This window comes from Sciurus vulgaris, assembly GCF_902686455.1.
Source record: "Sciurus vulgaris genome assembly, chromosome: 2".
Lineage (NCBI taxonomy): Eukaryota > Metazoa > Chordata > Mammalia > Rodentia > Sciuridae > Sciurus > Sciurus vulgaris.
In genome coordinates this window covers 117550474-117568207 of record NC_136462.1, presented here as the reverse complement: position 1 = coordinate 117568207, position 17734 = coordinate 117550474, and the positions used below count along the sequence as shown (strand labels likewise).

The window sequence follows — 17734 nt, the reverse complement described above, 5'->3', positions numbered from 1 at the left end:
GTAAGCATATAAGTGTGCATTTAAGCATATATAAGCACGTGCATATATATACACATGTATGGATATGCCATATACATGGATATGCACAAACACACACACATATGATCTAGCTGTCTTATCCAACTTGCATTGTCATTTTGCATCATCATCTGACTATAAGTCTATCTCTGTAGTAGATCAAGGAGTGGCAAATTCCAGCTCAAAGACTTCTGTAGCAGACTGTAATTAACTCTAGAGCACAATTTGTGACTCTGATATTGTCATTTTTAGTGTCTACCACAACCCTATTATAGAAACTCTCAGTTCATGAGGCTTAAGAGTTTTATCAGGAATTTTTTCACAAGTGCCTTTAGGTCAAAAGAAATATACAGCAGCTCCACTTACTAAGTAGAGAGATCCAAACAACTAACCAAGCAACTTAGTAGCCATTTGAAAAAATAATATATGTAAATTGAAAGAAAAATATTAATACCATTATTAAATAATCACAAATATTTACCAATGTAATGTGTGTAATCTGTAGGGCATTTCATAACTTCTCAAATATCAGATTTATGCATCAGATTGGATATTGTTACCCTCACTCCCTGTTTCACACTGGTTAGGTATACTATTTGTTTTTATCATAATGACCACTGAAAACTCAGCTTTGTAAGGGTATGATGTGATGTTAAAATGGTAAACCATCATGAGCTAGTAGTTTGCTCTGTGACTTACAGATGCCAAATCTCACTGTTTCCTTTAAAAACTTAAAAATATTCCACAATGCCTAAGTGAGTCCACACAGTTTAGAATCACAGCCTTAGTGCATAGAAGATCCTTACATATTTGTGTAATTCACCTCAGCTAAAACATTTATACAGTACATGTACCAAAGTTGAATCAAGATTTTGTTTTTAAAGAGAAAAAATTGTTAAAGAATGAATGTCAGAAAATTTTTAGCCAGATGGTAAATATTTGGGGCTTATAGACATAAAATCTCTAGCAAATACTCAACACTGCCACTGCAACATCAAAGCAGACACAGACAATAAGTAAATAAACAGGCACCATCAAATGAATAGGAATTTGCTCCAATAAACTTTATTCACAAAAACAGGTAGTTAGTTTCAAATACCTGCTATCAGGAATCCTTTAAAAGGTCCATTTTTTCCACAATCAGGTTAACTAAAAAGTTAAATAGAAAGGTGAAACTAAATATCATCAGTTCACACTGATATGCATAAATTTAAATTTCTATAAGAAATGGGATTACAAAGGTAAAGAAAAGCTTCACAAGGAAAAACCTGGAAAACACCATCAAAGTAAACATCATCAGTAAATGAATAAATATGAATCATATCTCTTGATAGGATGCAATGAGAACATAAATTTACTTTTATGACATTTAAGCCAGACCCATAAGTAAAAATTTATCATGAGCTAACAGCAGAAAATATGAATTGAGAATTATACCAAATAACTAACCTATAATCTTCATAACTTTCAAAGTCATGAAAGAGCAAGGAACTATTCCAGAAAAACAACACCTTACTCACACACAAACATACACACAAACACAAACATGATAACAAAATGCATCTTTAGCACTGGACCATTTTGCTATGAAGAACACGATTAATATAACTGGTGAAAGTTGAATGTGGCACAAGAATTAGATGCAATTTTTCAATGTTTATGTCTCAATTTTATAGGTTATACAGTGGTTTTATAGGAGATGTCTTTGCTTACAGAGTTGTTGGGGAATCAAGTCAGCATTTTACTCTCAAATAGTTCAAGAAAAAACATCTTTGTACTGTACTTCTTTTCTATAACTTTGAGAGTGTTTCTAATTTTTAATTTTTAAAATTAAACCACGAAAGAGCAGATATGCTCTATATTTATGTTTATATGCTCTATAAATATTGTTACTCTTTAATTATCATTACAGATGCCCCCATTCTACTTCCAGGTGACCTTCCCCCATTTCCTTACCAGGCAGACACATCCTATGGAATGTGAAAGAACAATGAATATATACAGTATCATTCTCCTTTATTTAAGGAATGAAAGTTAAGTAAATTTCACTCAATCAATAAGACTTTATTAAACATTAGTAAGTTCAACTACATTCTCAGCATTCTGTGAGAAAGAGAAGGAAAAGGAAAAAAAATTATAGAATATCTGTATGTGTTAGGAAAAGAAAAGGGAAGAATGGTTACTGTCCTAAATACTATATTGGTTGGGTAGACAAGTGTGACATACACATTCACTATGAAAAACACCTAATTAAAAACTAATTTGTATAAATCTGCTCTATAGCTATCTTTTCCCACTAGTCTCAATCTCATCAGGAAGAGCAATCAGAAGTATCAAGGATGCTTAATTAGAAAGACCTAAAGGCAAGGGTAAAAATTTATCCCTAATATATAAAACAATGTTGATAGTACAGATCTAATTAATCTGAGAGGACAAAGAATCATATGTCCATGATGGAACAGAGAGAGAGGGAGAACCCTAGGAGGTTCTTCATGTAGATTATTCATCCACACTTCAATATTTGATAGCCTCCCTCAATGTCCATAATATTGCTAAATCATAAATGAAAAAAAAATGCACACACTGTGAAGCTGGTATACAAAGAACAAGTCATTTGACCATTGAGTAAACCTAGATGACAACACAATCCACATCAAAATTAGCAGACACTAGAAGAGAAAACACAGAGGCTTGGGATTTTTTTTCCTTAGGACAGAGATGATCAAACTGAAGTTATTAATAGATATTTTTTGAGAAAAATAAATAAATTTGGAATACAATGAAACAAAGTCAGGCAAGTCTTTTTCTTAGCGAACTTCTTAAAGTTCTCTATGCAAATATGCACTGAGTACCTAAAAAGAGGGGGCTAGCATATGCATGATTATACTGAGATCAGCAGCCATATCAAAATATTGAAGTAAAGCAAATAGAGAATTAATTTTTAAAAAGAGTTACATTGGGAGGTACAACATTAACAAAAATAACTCCATATAAAACTTTCTAGGAGCCTCATACCCCTCCAAAGTTTGATACTTTATCTTCACAACAACTCTATGTCACAGTGTAATTATGATTTCTATTTTACTTGGAGTAAAATGAGATATATAAAGATCAACTAAATTGCCAAAGTTCACATGGCTGAAAGCAGTCAAACCAGTATTCAGACTCAGACAATCTGGCTCCTATGTCACTCACTTAATGAAGTCCTTACCATCCATTCCAAAATAAATTATTAGTTTGATATTAAGCAAGAAAGTAAAATAAGCATGATGGTTAATTTAAATAGAAGGCAAGGAATTTACAAAACTCTCTCTTCAATGAAATTGGAGATGGGGGCAGGTAGTAGAAATTGGAATTTTAATTATGAAATATACAGTTATGATAATGCATAGTTCCATAATTGACTAAAATTAAGAATTTCAAGCAAAGGGTAGGCACATCAATTTCCTAATCCACCTAAGGAAAACAATATGGTAAACACTTTGAAAATGTTCTCACCGTGATTCTCTTCATATCTAGCTGGCGCAGCTGCATCATATTCTGAAGGACAGTGTGTTTGTACCATGACTCTTGAGCTATTGGGTTGCCATCAAAAGTGATGTCTGATAGGGAAGTAGAGTCAGCAAGACAGGAAACACTGTCAAAACTATAGGAGAAACAAACCACTGGATTATTCTGAGGCCTTCAAATAATACTTTAAATTCTGTAACAGACTTTTAAAAGAATAATTTTAGAATTACAGAAAAATTGAGAACATAGTACAAAGAGTTTTCATATACTCCACCCTCAGTTTTCCCTATTAACAACATATTGTATTAGTATAGTACACTTGTTACAATTAATGAGCCAACATTAATACAGACTTACTAACTAAAGTCCAAATTTCATCCAGATTTCCTTAGTTTTTACCTATTCTTCTTTCTCTGTCCCAGGATCCCACTCAGGATACATTACATGTAATTGCCAAGTTGCCTTAAGATCCCCTTGACTGTGACAATTCTCAGACTTTTATTGTTTTCAATAGCCTTGACAGTTTTGAGAAACCTTGTCAGCTATTTTGTAGGATGCACTCTGTTAGGATTTGTTGGATATTTTTCTCATGATTACACTGGGGTTAAGGTATCTATGTTGACTTATCACTGTTCATATTCGCCTTGATCATCTGACTCAGGCAGTGTTTTTCAGGTTTCTCCAATGTAAAGTTATCATTCCCTTCCCTTTTCTTATACTGAAACTTTGAAAGGAAGTCACTATACAATGTGCACCCTACACTTAGGAAGGAGTTAATTTCCCTCTCCTTGAGGTCACACTATCTAATAAATTATTTAGAATTTCTCTTCCCAGGAGATTTGTATTTGGGGATCCATTTATATATTTTTATCAGTTTAGACTTATGGTTATTTATTTTATGCTTTGGGTTACTGATAATACTACTTTACTTATTTTGTTGTTCCAATTGTTCCTGTTTGTGCCATTTTAGAAATTCTTTCAATTAACTCCTATATGTTCCTTGACTCCCATCAATTTGGATTATTATTTTTAGTGCTTCCTTAATTTGTGGTACTATAATGTTTTTTGGATTCAAATATTTCCTGCCTAATTCTTAGAATCCACCTCATCTCTAAGGAACCACAGTTCCTGTTATGGGAGAATGATATTAGAAACAAAGATCTAGGGACTAGGTACACTTTTTGCTAATGTGGTATCATTTCTTTTAGGTCCTCTCACTCAGCTGAGAGAAATACACACACACACACACACACACACACACACACACACACGTATACATACATATATCTTAACATTTCTTTTTATAACCATCTGTATCTATATTAAGCTAAACACAATTCATAGTGATGTCTCCAAATCTAATCTATTACCACATGGATTATCTTAGCCTACTGTCCTTTCTTGTCTGAAAATTCCTACTGCAACAAAGAGAAATCTGGCTTCTACTATCTGCTACCTATTTACTTATTCAATTCCAGTATACCTGTATAGAGGTATCAGAAGTTATAAACCGTACTCACAACGGGAAATAATTTTACCAACTTAAATACAGTGATTAAGTATAATTCCTTTTGCACTGAGTCTCACAGATTAACTTCTCATGTTATGTAAGTCAGTGTCTCTATCCCTTACCCCTTCATGGAAGTTTTTTCATACATTTGAAATATATTGTTAGATTCTCTGCTTAAGAGTTTGCATTCCTTTCATGGATCTTCCAAGTGCCTAAATTTTAGAAATTTGCACACATTGAGGTTCATGTTTTATCACTGTAATGTTCTACAGGTTTTGACAAATGCATAATGTCATATATCCACTATTAAAGTATCATATAGAATAGTCTTCATGGCCCTCCAAAATTCTCCTGTGTTTTATCCATTCAATTTTCCTCCCTTTCCCCCCAATTCCTGGAAATCACTGATCTTTTTATTGTCTCTACAGTTTTGGAATTTAAGGAATGTCAAATAATTGGAATTAAATACTACTAGCATTTAGCTTTTTCATATTGACTTCTTTCATTTAGTTATGTGCACTTAAAGTGCATTCTTCCATGACTTTTCATGGCTTCATACTTAATGTTTTTATCAATGAGAAATGGTCCATTGTGTGAATGCAGCAGTTTTTTTTAATTTTTAAATTTGTTTGAAATAGTTATATATGACAGCAGAATGCATTTATGCATTTTGATCAGTCATACATAAATGGAATATAATTTCTCATTTTTCTGATTGTACATGTTGTAGGATCACATCAGTCATGCAGTCACATATGTACATGAGGTAACAATGTCTGTTTCACTCTACTATTCTTTCTACGCCCATAACCCTTCTCCTATCTTCACTCCCCTCTACCTAATCTAATTCTTCCCTAGTGCCCCTCCCCCACTTATTGTGAATTAGCATCCACATATCAGAGAAAATATTCGGTCTTTGGTTTTCTGGGATTCGCTTATTTCTCTTAGCATGATATTCTCCGACACCATCCATTTACCAGCAAATGCCATAATTTCATTGTCTTTAAAGTTGAATAATATTCCATTGTATATATATAAGCCACATTTTCTTTATTCATTCATCTGTTGATGGGCATCTCGGTTGACCATAGTTTAGCTACTATGAATTGAGCTACTATAAACATTGCTGTGGTTGTCTCACTGAAGTACACTGATTTTAAGTCCTTTGGGTATAAACCAAGGAGTGGGAGAGTTGGGTCAAATGGTGGTTCCATTCCAAGTTTTCTGAGGAATCCCCATATTGCTTTCCATAATAGGTGCACCAATCTGCAGTCCCATCAGCTCTGTATGAGCATACTTTTTCCCCCACATCTTCACCAACATTTATTGTTGCTTATATTCTTGAAAATTGCCATTCTGATTGGACTGAGATGAAATCTTAGTTTTGATTGGCATTGCTCTAATTGCTAGAGATGTTGAACATTTTTTCATATATTTGTTGATCGATTGCCTTTCTTCTGTGAAGTGTCTGTTCAGTTCATTAGCCCATTTAATGATTGGGTTATATGTTTTTTTGGTGTTAAGTTTTTTGAGTTCTTTATATATCCTAGAGATTAACACTTTATCTGGGGTGCATGTGGTAAAGATTTTCTCTCAATCTGTAGACTCTCTTTTCACATTACTGATTGTTTCTTTTGCTGAGAAGAAGTTTGGAGTTTGAATCCATTCCATTTATTGATTCTCATTTTTACTTTTTGTGCTTTAGGGGTCTTGTTAAGGAAATTAGATCATAGGCTGACATGGTGAAGATTTGGGACTACTTTTTCTTTTGGTAGGCGCAGGGTCTCTGTTCTAGCGCCTAAGTCTTTTCTTTTCTTTTTTTTTTTTTTTTTTTTTGCATTGCTGGGGATTGAACCCAGGCCCTTGTGCTTGTGAGGTAAGCACTCTACCAACTGAGCTATCTTCCCAGCCCCTAGTTGCCTAAGACTTTAATCCACTTTGAGTTGAGTTTCATGCAGGGTGAAAGATAAAGATTTAATTTCATTTTGTTACATGTGGCTTTCCATTTTTCCCAGCACCGTTTGTTGAATAGTCTGTCTTTTCTCCTGTGAATGTTTTTGGCACCTTTGTCTAGTATGAGATAATTATATTTATGTGGGTTTGTCTCTATGTCTTCTATTCTGTACCATTGGTTTATGTGTCAGTTTTGGGGTCAATACCATGCTGTTTTTATTATGTACCTCTGTAGTATAGTTTGAGGTCTGGTATTGTGATGTGTCCTGCTTCACTTTTCTTGCTAAGGATTGCTTTGGCTATTCTGGGTCTCTTATTTTTCCAAATGAATTTCATGATTGCTTTTTCTAGTTCTATGAAAAATGTTCTTGGGATTTTAATAGGAATTGCATTAAATTTGTATAGTACTTTTGGTAATATGGCCATTTTGACAATATTGATTCTGCTATCCAGGAGTATGGGAGGTCTTTCCACCTTCTAAGGTCGTCTCCAATTTCTTTATTTAGTGTTCTGTAGTCTTCATTGTAGAGGTCTTTCATCTCTTTTGTTAGACTGATTCCCAAGGGTTTTTTTTTTTTTTTTTTGGGGGGGGGTACTATGAATGCGGTAGTTTTCTTAATTTCTCTTTCAGTGGATTCGTTACTGATGTATAGGAACATGCTTGATTTATAGTATTGATTTTCCATCCTTCTACTTTGCTGAATTCATTTATTAGTTCTCAAAGTTTTTATTACCCTGATACCAAAACCAGACAAAGACACAGCAAGGAAAGAAAACTTCAGACCAATATCCCTGATGAAGATAGATGCAAAATTTCTCAATAAAATTCTGGCAAGGGCTGGGGATATAGCTCAGTTGGTAGAGTGTTTGCCTCGCAAGCACAAAGCCCTGAGTTCAGTCCCCAGTACTGCAAAAAAAAAAAAAAAAAAAAAAAAAAAAAAATTCTGGCAAATCGCATACAAAAATATATTTAAAAAACAGTGCATCACAATCAAGTGGGGTTCATCCCAGGGATGCAGGGTTGGTTCAACATATGGAAATCAATAAATATAATTCATCATATCAATAGACTTAAAAACAAGAATCATATGATTATCTCATTAGATGCAGAAAAAGCATTTGATAAAATATAGCACCCTTTCATGTTCAAAACAGTGGAAAAACTAGGGATAGTAGGAACATACTTCAACATCGTAAAAGCCATATAGCTAAACCCAAAGCCAACATAATTCTAAACAGAGAAAAATTGAAAATCTTCCCTCTAATGACTGGAACAAGACAAGGATGCCCTCTTTCACCACTTTTTTTTTTTCAACATTGTCCTTGAAACTCTAGCCAGAGCAATTAGAAGAAATTAAAGATATACAAATAGGTAAAGAACTCAAACTATCACTATTTGCCAATGATGTGATTCTGTATTTAGAAGATCCAAAAAAATTTCAGCACAGTTTCTTTATTCACTTATTAAGAACAGCTTGGTTGATTTCTTTTTTTTTTTTTTTTTTTTTTTTTGGTGAAAATGAACAAAATGCTATAAATATTCATCAGCAGCTTTTTGAATTTACATGTTTTAATCTCAATTTGGTAAACACCCATGAGTGCAATTGCTAGATCATATAGTAAGACTGTTTACTTTAGCTGTGTAAAAAACTATTGAACTGTCTTCCAAAATGGCCATGCCGTCCTGCATTCTGATAAGCTTCCTATCTTCACCAGCATTTGGTATCTGTCCAGTGTTTTTGGATGCTCTTCCAGTAGGTATGTAGTCATTTCTTATTGTTTTAATCTGCAATTTCCTAACAATGAAGGATATTGAGCTATTTCATATGCATACGTGACATCTGCATGTGGTTTCAGCTCTTTTGCCCATTTTTAATTGGATTCTTTTTTAAAAATTTTATTTTATTGGTTCTTTTTAGTTTTACATGACAATAGAAACCATCTGACACAATTTTAAAAACATGGAATATATCTTTTTCTAATTCAGTCCCCAATACCTCTTCTTCTCCTTCCCTCTCCCAACCCCATGATACCTACCTTGCCTCTACTGATCTTTCTGCCATTTACCCATAGTTGTTTTTTAATTAATTTCTTGTGGGTATACACAATGGTGAGATTCATTGTGGTATATTCATAAATGTATATAGGAAAGTTATGTCAGATTCATTTAACTGTTTCCTTTTCCCATTGCCCCTCCTTTCCCTTCATTCCCCTTTGTCTAATCCAATGAACATTTTTTTTTTTGTATGCCACCCCTTACTATTAGTTTCCACAAATCAGTGAAAATATTCGACCATTGGATTTTGAGGATTGGCTTATTTCACTTACCACGAGATCCATTCATTTACCAGCAAATTTAAGGTTGGGTATTGATGCCTCCCACTTCGTTTTTCTTAAGGATTTCTTTGATTATTCTGGGCCTCTTATTTTTCCAAATGAATTTCATGATTGCTTTTTCTATTTCTATGAAGAACATCATTGGCATTTTGTTGGGAATTGCATTAAATCTGTATAGCACTTCTGGCAGTATGGCAATTTTGACAATATTTAATTCTGCCTATTCAAGAACATGGGAGGTCTTTCCATCTTCTAAGTTCTTCAAATTCTTTCTTTAGTGTTCTGTAGTTTTCAATGTAGAGGTCTGTCCCCTCTTTTGTTAGACTGATTCCCAAGTATTTTATTTTTTGAGGCCACCGTCAGTGGGATAGTTTTCCTAATTTCTCTTTCTGTCAATTAATCACTGGAGTACAAGGACATGATTTATTTATGAGAGTTAATCTTGTATCCGGCTACTTTGCTGAATTCATTTATGAGTTCTAGAAGTTTTCTGGAGGAGTAGCTTGGGTTTTCTAAATATAGGATTTTGTCATCAGCAAACTGGGATAGTTTGAGCTCTTCTTTTACAATTCATATCCCCTTAATTTCTGTCTCTATCCTAATTGTTCTGGCTAGAGTTTTAAGGACTATCTTGAATAGAAGTGGCAAAAGCAGGCATCCCATTATTGTTCCTGTTTTCAGAGAAAATGCTTACAATTTTTCTCCATTCATCAAGACATTGACTTTGGATTTGTCATATATAGCTTTTATGATTGTTTTAGTCAGCCTTTTCACTGCTGTGACTAAAAGACCTGACAAGAACAATTCTGTAGGAGGAAAAGTTTAATTGAAGGCTCAGAGTTTCAGAGGTCTCAATCCATAGACAGCAGGCTCTATTCCTAAGGTCTCAAGGTGATGTAGAACATCATGGTGGAAGTGTGGTAGAAGGAAGCACCTCACATGATGACCAGGCTGCAGAGAGAGACTCTACCCACTAGATACAAAATATATATACCATAGGCATGACCCCCAAATGACCCACTTCCTCCACTCACACCCTACCTGCCTTCAGTTACCACTCAGTTAATCCTATCAGGGGAATAATTCATTATTTGGATTAAGACTCTCATAACCCAATAATTTCTCTCTGAATCTTATTGCATTATCCTACACATGAGTTTTGGGGGACACCTCACATCAAACCATAACAACAATGTTGAGGTATATTCTTTCTATCCCCAGTTTTCTAGTGTTTTAAACATGAATGGATGCTATATTTTGACAAATGCTTTTTCTGCATATACTGAAATAATCATGTGATTCTTGTCTTTATGTATGTGGTGAATTACATTTGTTAATTTCCTTATGTTGAAGCAAACATGCATCCCTGGGATGAAACCCACTTAATCATGGTACACTATCTTTTTAACATGTTTTTGTATGCAATTTGCCAATATTTTATTGAGAATGTCTGCATACTTGTTCATTAAGTATACTGATCTGAAGTTTTCTTTCCTTGCTGTGTCCTTGACAAGTTTTGGTATCAGGGTGATACTAGCTTCATACAATGAATTTGGAAGAGTTCCTTCCTTTTCTATTCTGTGGAATAATTAGAAGAGGATTGGTAATACTTCTTCAACAAATGTCTAGCTGAACTATGCTGAAAATCTATCCAGTGTGGACTTTCGTTTGTTGGTAGGTTTCTGATGGTTTCTTCAATTCCGGTACTTGAAATTAATCTGTTGAAGTTTTATATGTCCTCCAGGTTCACTTTGGGTAGGTTGTATTTATCTAGGAATTTGTCAATGCTTTCACATTTTCTAGCTTGTTGGAGTATAAATTTTCAAAATGGTTTCTGATAATCCCTCTGTATTTCAGTAGTGTCTGTGATGATATTTCCTTTTTCATCATGGATTTTAATAACTTGAGTTTTTCCCTCTATTTCTTTTGGTTAGCTTGGCTAAGGGTTTATCTATTTTGTTTATGCTTTCAAAAAACAAACTTTTTGCATGGTTGATCTTTTATATTATTTATTTAATCTCAATTTCATTGATTTTGGCTCTGATTTTAAATATTTCCTACCTTCTATTGATTCTGGTGTTTATCTGTTCTTCTTTTTCTAGGGCTTCATGATGTAATATTAGATTTTTATTGGATATCTTTATATTCCTTACTATGTGAGTTCAATGCTACGAACTTCGCTCTGGGAACTACCTTCATGGTGTCCCTGAGATTTTGGTATGTTGTATCAGTATTCTCATTTACCTCTAAGTATATTTTTATTTCACCCCTGATTTCTTCTGCTATCCATTCATCAGAAGTGTACTGTTTAGTTTCCACATTTTAAAGGGTTTTTAAAAATTTTTATCTTATTATTGATTTCTAATTTCATTCCATTATGAAATGGTAGAATGCAAGGTATTATCTCTATTTTTAATATTTGCTGAGAGTTGCTTTAAGGCCTAAACTGTGTTCTGTTTTATAAAATGATCCATATTCTGCTGAGAAGAAAGTGTATTCAGTCATGGTGGATGAAATACTCTATATGTCTGTTAAGTCCAAATTATTGTTTTTAGCTCTGTGGCTTCTTTATTTTTTGTTTGGAAGATCTATCCAGTGATGAGAGAGGCATGTTAAAGTTGCTCAGTATTATTGCATTGTGGTATATTTGCTTCTTTAAGTTGAGAAGGGTTTGTCTGATGTATGTAGATGCTCCATTGTTTAGGGGATAATTATTTACGATTATTATTTTTTGTTGTTCTATGATTGTCTTAAGCTGTATGAAATGACTTTCTTTGTATCTTCTGATTAACTTTTGCTTCAAGTCCACTTTATTTGTTATGAAAATAGTAACCTCTGCTTATGATATCCATGAGAATGATGTTTTTTCTCATCCTCACACCTTCAATCTGTGAATGTCTTTGCCTACAAGGAGAGTCTCTTGGAGACAGCACATTGTTGGGTCTTGTTTTTTAATCCAATCTGCCAGCCTATGCCTTTTGATTGATGAGTTTAGACCATTTGCATTCAATGTTGTTACTGAGAGATGATTTTTATTTCCTGTCATTTTATTTCTACTTTTTATGTTGAATTAGATTCTCCTTTGATTGGTTATTCTTCTAGTGTAGTTTCTCTCTCTGCTTCATGGTTATTTTTCATTTCTTCTTCATTAAATATTTTGTTGTGTATGCCTTGTAGACCAGGCTTTATAGTTGTGAATTCTTTTAGCTTTAATTTAGGATTTTATTTCATCTTCAATTCTGAAGCTTAATTTTTTCTGGGTAGTATTCTTGGTTGGCATGCATTTTCTTTCAGAACTTGGTATGTATTATTCCAAGACCTCCTAGGTTTTAGGGTCTGGGTTGAGAAATCCTTTGTGATCAGGATTGGTTTACCTATAAATGTGATCAGTAATTTTTCTCTAGCATCTTTTAAAGTTCTAGTTCTGTAAGTTTTGCATTTTCTTTACAATGTGCCTTGGAGTGGGCACATTGTGATTTTGCATATTTGCAGTCCTATATGCCTCCTATATTTGATTTTATTTTTCAGTCTTAAGGTTTGGAAATATTTCTGATAGTATCTCATTGAAAAGATTGTGCATTCCTTTAGTCTGTATCTCAGTGCCTTCATTTATCCTGGTCAATCTTGAATTTGTCCTTTTAATTGTTATCCTATATTTTTTGAAAATTCTGTTCATGGTCTCTTAACATCTTTTCTCCATGATCAACTTTATTTTCAAGATTATATATTTTATCTTTGTTGCCCAAAACTCTATTTTCAAAGTGGTATAGTCTATTGGTGATGTTTTCCATTGAAATTTTATTTTGGTTTATTGATCCCTCCATTTTGAGAAATTCTGACTGGTTCTTTTTCAGAATCTCTATCTCCTACTTGAAGTGATCATTCACTTCTTGAATTTTCTATGATTTAACTCCTTACATCATTTTTACCTCATATAACACTTTAACTATGAACTTTCTAAATTCCTTCTCTAACATTTCCTCCACTGTGGTGTCAAAGAAGTTTGTTGTTGAGGCATTTGGAATTGTTTGGGATGGTTTGTTGCCTTGCTTTTTCATATTGTTTGTATGTGTCCCCATCTATCAGTATGGTTCTGACTTCTAAGTGAAGGACTACATTGTGAGCTTCTTAAGAACCTGTGTTGGGTGATTATACAGATGAAGATATTTTAATTCACTGTGTGATCTCTGTTGATACAAATATCACTCCCACTTTAGGCAATGCCACTAAGCCCTGTTTACTATAGGGCTATAGTTTTTGGGCCAGGTCTCATTCTAGTCAACCTTTGTAGTTGATCGCTGCTGTTTCTCAAGTTTAGGTATTTACCAAATGTCTCTCAATTTTGGTTTTCCTTCACTGCTTCCCCTCTTACTGCAAGGAGATCCAGGAATGCTGTCTTGCTCACTTCTACCATCTTGGGCCTCCCATCTTTGTTCTGTGTTTGAGTTTTAAAGGTCTCTTTATATTATGGATATGTGATTTATCAGATATATTTTGCAAAATTTTATTTCAGTCAGTGGCTTATCTTTTTATTCTCTTAGCAATGTCTTTCACAGGGTAGAAGTTTTTAATTTTAATATGTGCAACTTAATTGATTTTTTTTTTTTGTGGGGGTACTGGGATTAACCCAGGTATACTTAACCACTGAGCCATGTCCCTAGCTCTTTTTTATATTTTATTTTGAGATAGGGTCTCACTATGTTGCATAGAGCCTTACTAAATTGTTGAGGCTTGCTTCAAACTCATGCTACTCCTGCCTCAGCCCCCGAAGCTACCAAGATTACAGGTATGTGCCACCTTGCCCAGCTGATTTTCTTTTAAATGGATCAAGCTTTTGGTTTTGAATCTAAGAGCTTATTGTCAAATCCAAGCTTGTCTGATTTTTTCCTATGTTTTCTTCCAGGATTTTTATATTTTGTAATTTACATTTAGGCCTATGATCCATTTTTAGTTAATTTAATAAAAGATGTAAGACCAATGTCTATGTTCATTTTTTCCCCATATTGACGTTCAATTGTTCCAGAACCATTTGTTGAAAAAGTATTCTTTCTCCATTGAATCAACTTTGCTTCTTTGTTAAAGATCACCTGGCTGTACCTATGTGGGTCTATTTCTGGGTTTCTACTTGGTTCAGTTGATAAATATATCTGTTCTTTTACTAATACCATGATGCCTTGATCATTATGGTCTTGGTAACATAGCTTTGAAATGATTCTAAATACACAGTTTGCTATGTGAATAGCATGCTTTCCTGTGCTATGAATGTGGAATGTAATCACCCTCCTCATGAAAACATTATATCACATCTTATCAGATTATATATGTGAGTTATCAGCTTTGACTATCAGACTCCAAAACACATATAAATCCACAATTTTGACAGACATTGAGAGTTTAGCCTATGAGAGGGCTACCCTCTATTGGCCTTTGAACTATTCTACAAAGCCTCACCCACCAACAACAGCACTGCTTGCTACTGTTGAGCATCCTTGAATGTGGTCATGGATTTCTGCTGTACTGATTAAACATTCCTACCCAAAAACCTCTCATAGGAAGGTACTGCTCAAATCTCAATTTGACTTAACATCTACAAAGGTGTGATTGCATCCTACTGGAGCAACTAGGATGTAACTGTTGGACTCTAAATTGTATCTCACTCACTATGCAATATCTGTACCTCATCTATAAAGTGTGTTCTCTGTGAGATTTATTCTTGTTATGTGCCCCATTTTTGAGCACTGTAAATAATAAAAAGTGAATCCCTTTATATGGCAATAAACTGGGATTAGAGAAATTGTAGTTTTATCATCTTCTTATTTTAACCATATAAAACATTCTTAAAATGGGCTAATGTGAGTCCTCCAACTGTGTTCTTCCTCAGTATTGTGCCACTATTCTCAGTCTTGGCCTTCCCATCTGAACTGTAAATTCCATTTCTTAATATCTATAATAACTTTCTGGGATTGTGATTGGGATTTTCATTTTTAAAGAAAGGAATAATCACTTTTCTAAATATTATAGCACCTTGGTAAAGCTTATTTATATGGGAGGTCAGTGACTCAAAATACCTAATATGAACACTAGTGCTTAAAAATATTTTATTTGTTCAGGCTTTGTATTGAAAATTCCTTCTATGTATTAAGAAAAACTAGAAGACAGAATATTTATGGTACATAAAATAACCTAGCTAATGGCAATTAAAGTGGAGGCAAGTTTTACAGCAAGAATAAAGTTCACTGTTTTTTATTGTCATAGTAAAGTCAAGGTAAAAAGATACTTTGATATTAATTCTATTAGCTCAAGAGTTTATCTTTACTGATCTAAAAGGTAAAGTCACAATGTGTATGCACTATATTGTCTTTGAGAAATGTTTGCATGATTATGACATTTTAAAACCAGGTTGATATATGTAGACGAAAATGAGAGATTGTAAATTTACTTAATAATCATTTCAAGTGTAAGTTAATTTGAACAAGTATGGTAATTTTTCCCATTTGGCATGAACCAACTTCATTTCTTTCATGAATATAAAAAAACTTAGAAGTTTCTGGTAGTTGAGATAGTTGTTTAAAATATGCCTCTCTCTTCCCCACAGTTGCTTACATAAAGCTTGAATCAAAAGAATCAGTACTTCTGATAATTTCAAAACTGAAATACAAGGCAATGTTTTATTGCTTCCACATTGGTAAAATGAACTAACTTATCACATGCCCTTCATATATATTTTCTATGTGTATTTCCTATCTGTTAAATGATATCATCATTACATAAGCTGCCACTCTACGCCAGTCCCTCTCTCAGAAACCAAGGTTTGGGGCAGGAACTATGAAGAGATTTTAAGCCAGGGGGACTAATATGATAAGAACTGCACTTAAAGGGTTGGGGATATAGCTCAGTTGGTAGAGTGCTCACATGCACAAGGCCCTGGGTTCAAGCCCCAGCAAGAAAAAAAAAAAAAAAAAGAACTTCACTTAAGTTAAGAAAATCACATTTTAGTAACATTGTAGAGGGTAAAACAGTCAGGACCTAAATATCAGAAACTATAATAGTTGTTGTAAAAGTAAAGAGGAGATAGTTTCTGTGGAAGTTTATAATGTAGAATGGATAGATATTAGTAATCATTTGGTTGTGATAAGCGGGATCTAGAATACCACCAAGGTTTTTCTCTCAGGAAAACACTTGCAGTTGTGCTTGTAAGAGTACATGCTTTGTCAAAATTAATAGATCCTACACTTAAAATTAATTCATTTTATTACATATAAGTTCTGTCTCAAAAACTGACTCCGAGAAAATAGAGATTAAACTGTAAAAATACATATTTAACAGGTCACTTTTATCTCCTTTATCTGCAACACTGGAACACGGGTGGCCACTGGCTATTAGGACATGTTTCAAAAGGGACTTCACTAAGTTTTCCTCCAACTACCATAGTATAGGAACTATAATTTCAATCCTAATATATTAATTAATGTGAAGAGCAGAAGCAACAGAGCCAGAAGATGGTCTATGTTGAAGATTATTTCCCCTCAATGGCCCAATATAACTGAACAGAATTAAACTTTAAGCTTCTTGCGGTTCAGAAACATACCATGACTGCTGCCAGTACACCTAACCTATCATTCAATAAGTGTGTAATAAGGTTTTGGTGAATGAATGAAAGCAAATAATGAATTGAAATTATTCCAAAGGGCTTATTCTTGATAAAAATAAATATATGCTTTATTACACTAATCTTGGAATTACTACTTAAAGATATGATATTAAAGATTCATTATGAGCTATATACATAACTAATCAGGTAGCTGCACTAAAAAATGGAAACAATATTCCCAGAAGCATAGAGTTTGGATAATTTCATTTTATTGTAGGTAGGTTATAATTTTATTATTTACTATTTATACAGATTAGACTGCAGAGAGTCTATGATTTAAGTCTGTGATTTATTTCTTATCATTACATATAACTTTAAACCAAATTTATTACAACTGTTCCCATCCCTATCTCTTACAAATTACTCTGGGGAGTAAAACTGGTCTAATAATTTCCAATCTAATTAGTCTAATAATGGGGGGTTTTATACCTATAACTAAACAGTATCTTCAGTGAATTCAAATACAAATCACATTTGTATGTATAAGAGAAAAAATATGCTCAGTGAATGTAATCAATATGAAGCATTTCAGAGATCAAAAAGACCTATAGGTGCCCATTTGATCTATGTTTACATATCAAGCACAAAAAAGCGGGCATCAGGAATGGGAGAATCACTGCAATCTTCAATAGGTATTATCCTCACAGCCAACTCCCAGGTTAGTTGCTAGTGCAGATGATGACGTCTTTATGCTTTGAACAGTTTTATTAAAGTAACCATAAATTTGTATTGGTCCAGAAGATTCCTCGCCGAAT

At 33.6% G+C, this 17734-nt stretch overlaps 1 protein-coding gene across 4 annotated transcripts in view; it reads right to left on the bottom strand.

Annotated features, from left to right (window-relative positions):
* LRRC49 (leucine rich repeat containing 49) overlaps nt 1-17734 on the bottom strand; it is a 183542-nt gene that overhangs the window by 71432 nt on the left and 94376 nt on the right. For all 4 annotated transcript variants that reach the window (XM_079122654.1, XM_079122652.1, XM_079122655.1 and 1 more), the window contains one exon: nt 3517-3664. In XM_079122654.1, the coding sequence (XP_078978780.1) occupies nt 3517-3664 (148 nt within the window). The remainder of the gene's footprint in view (nt 1-3516; nt 3665-17734) is intronic.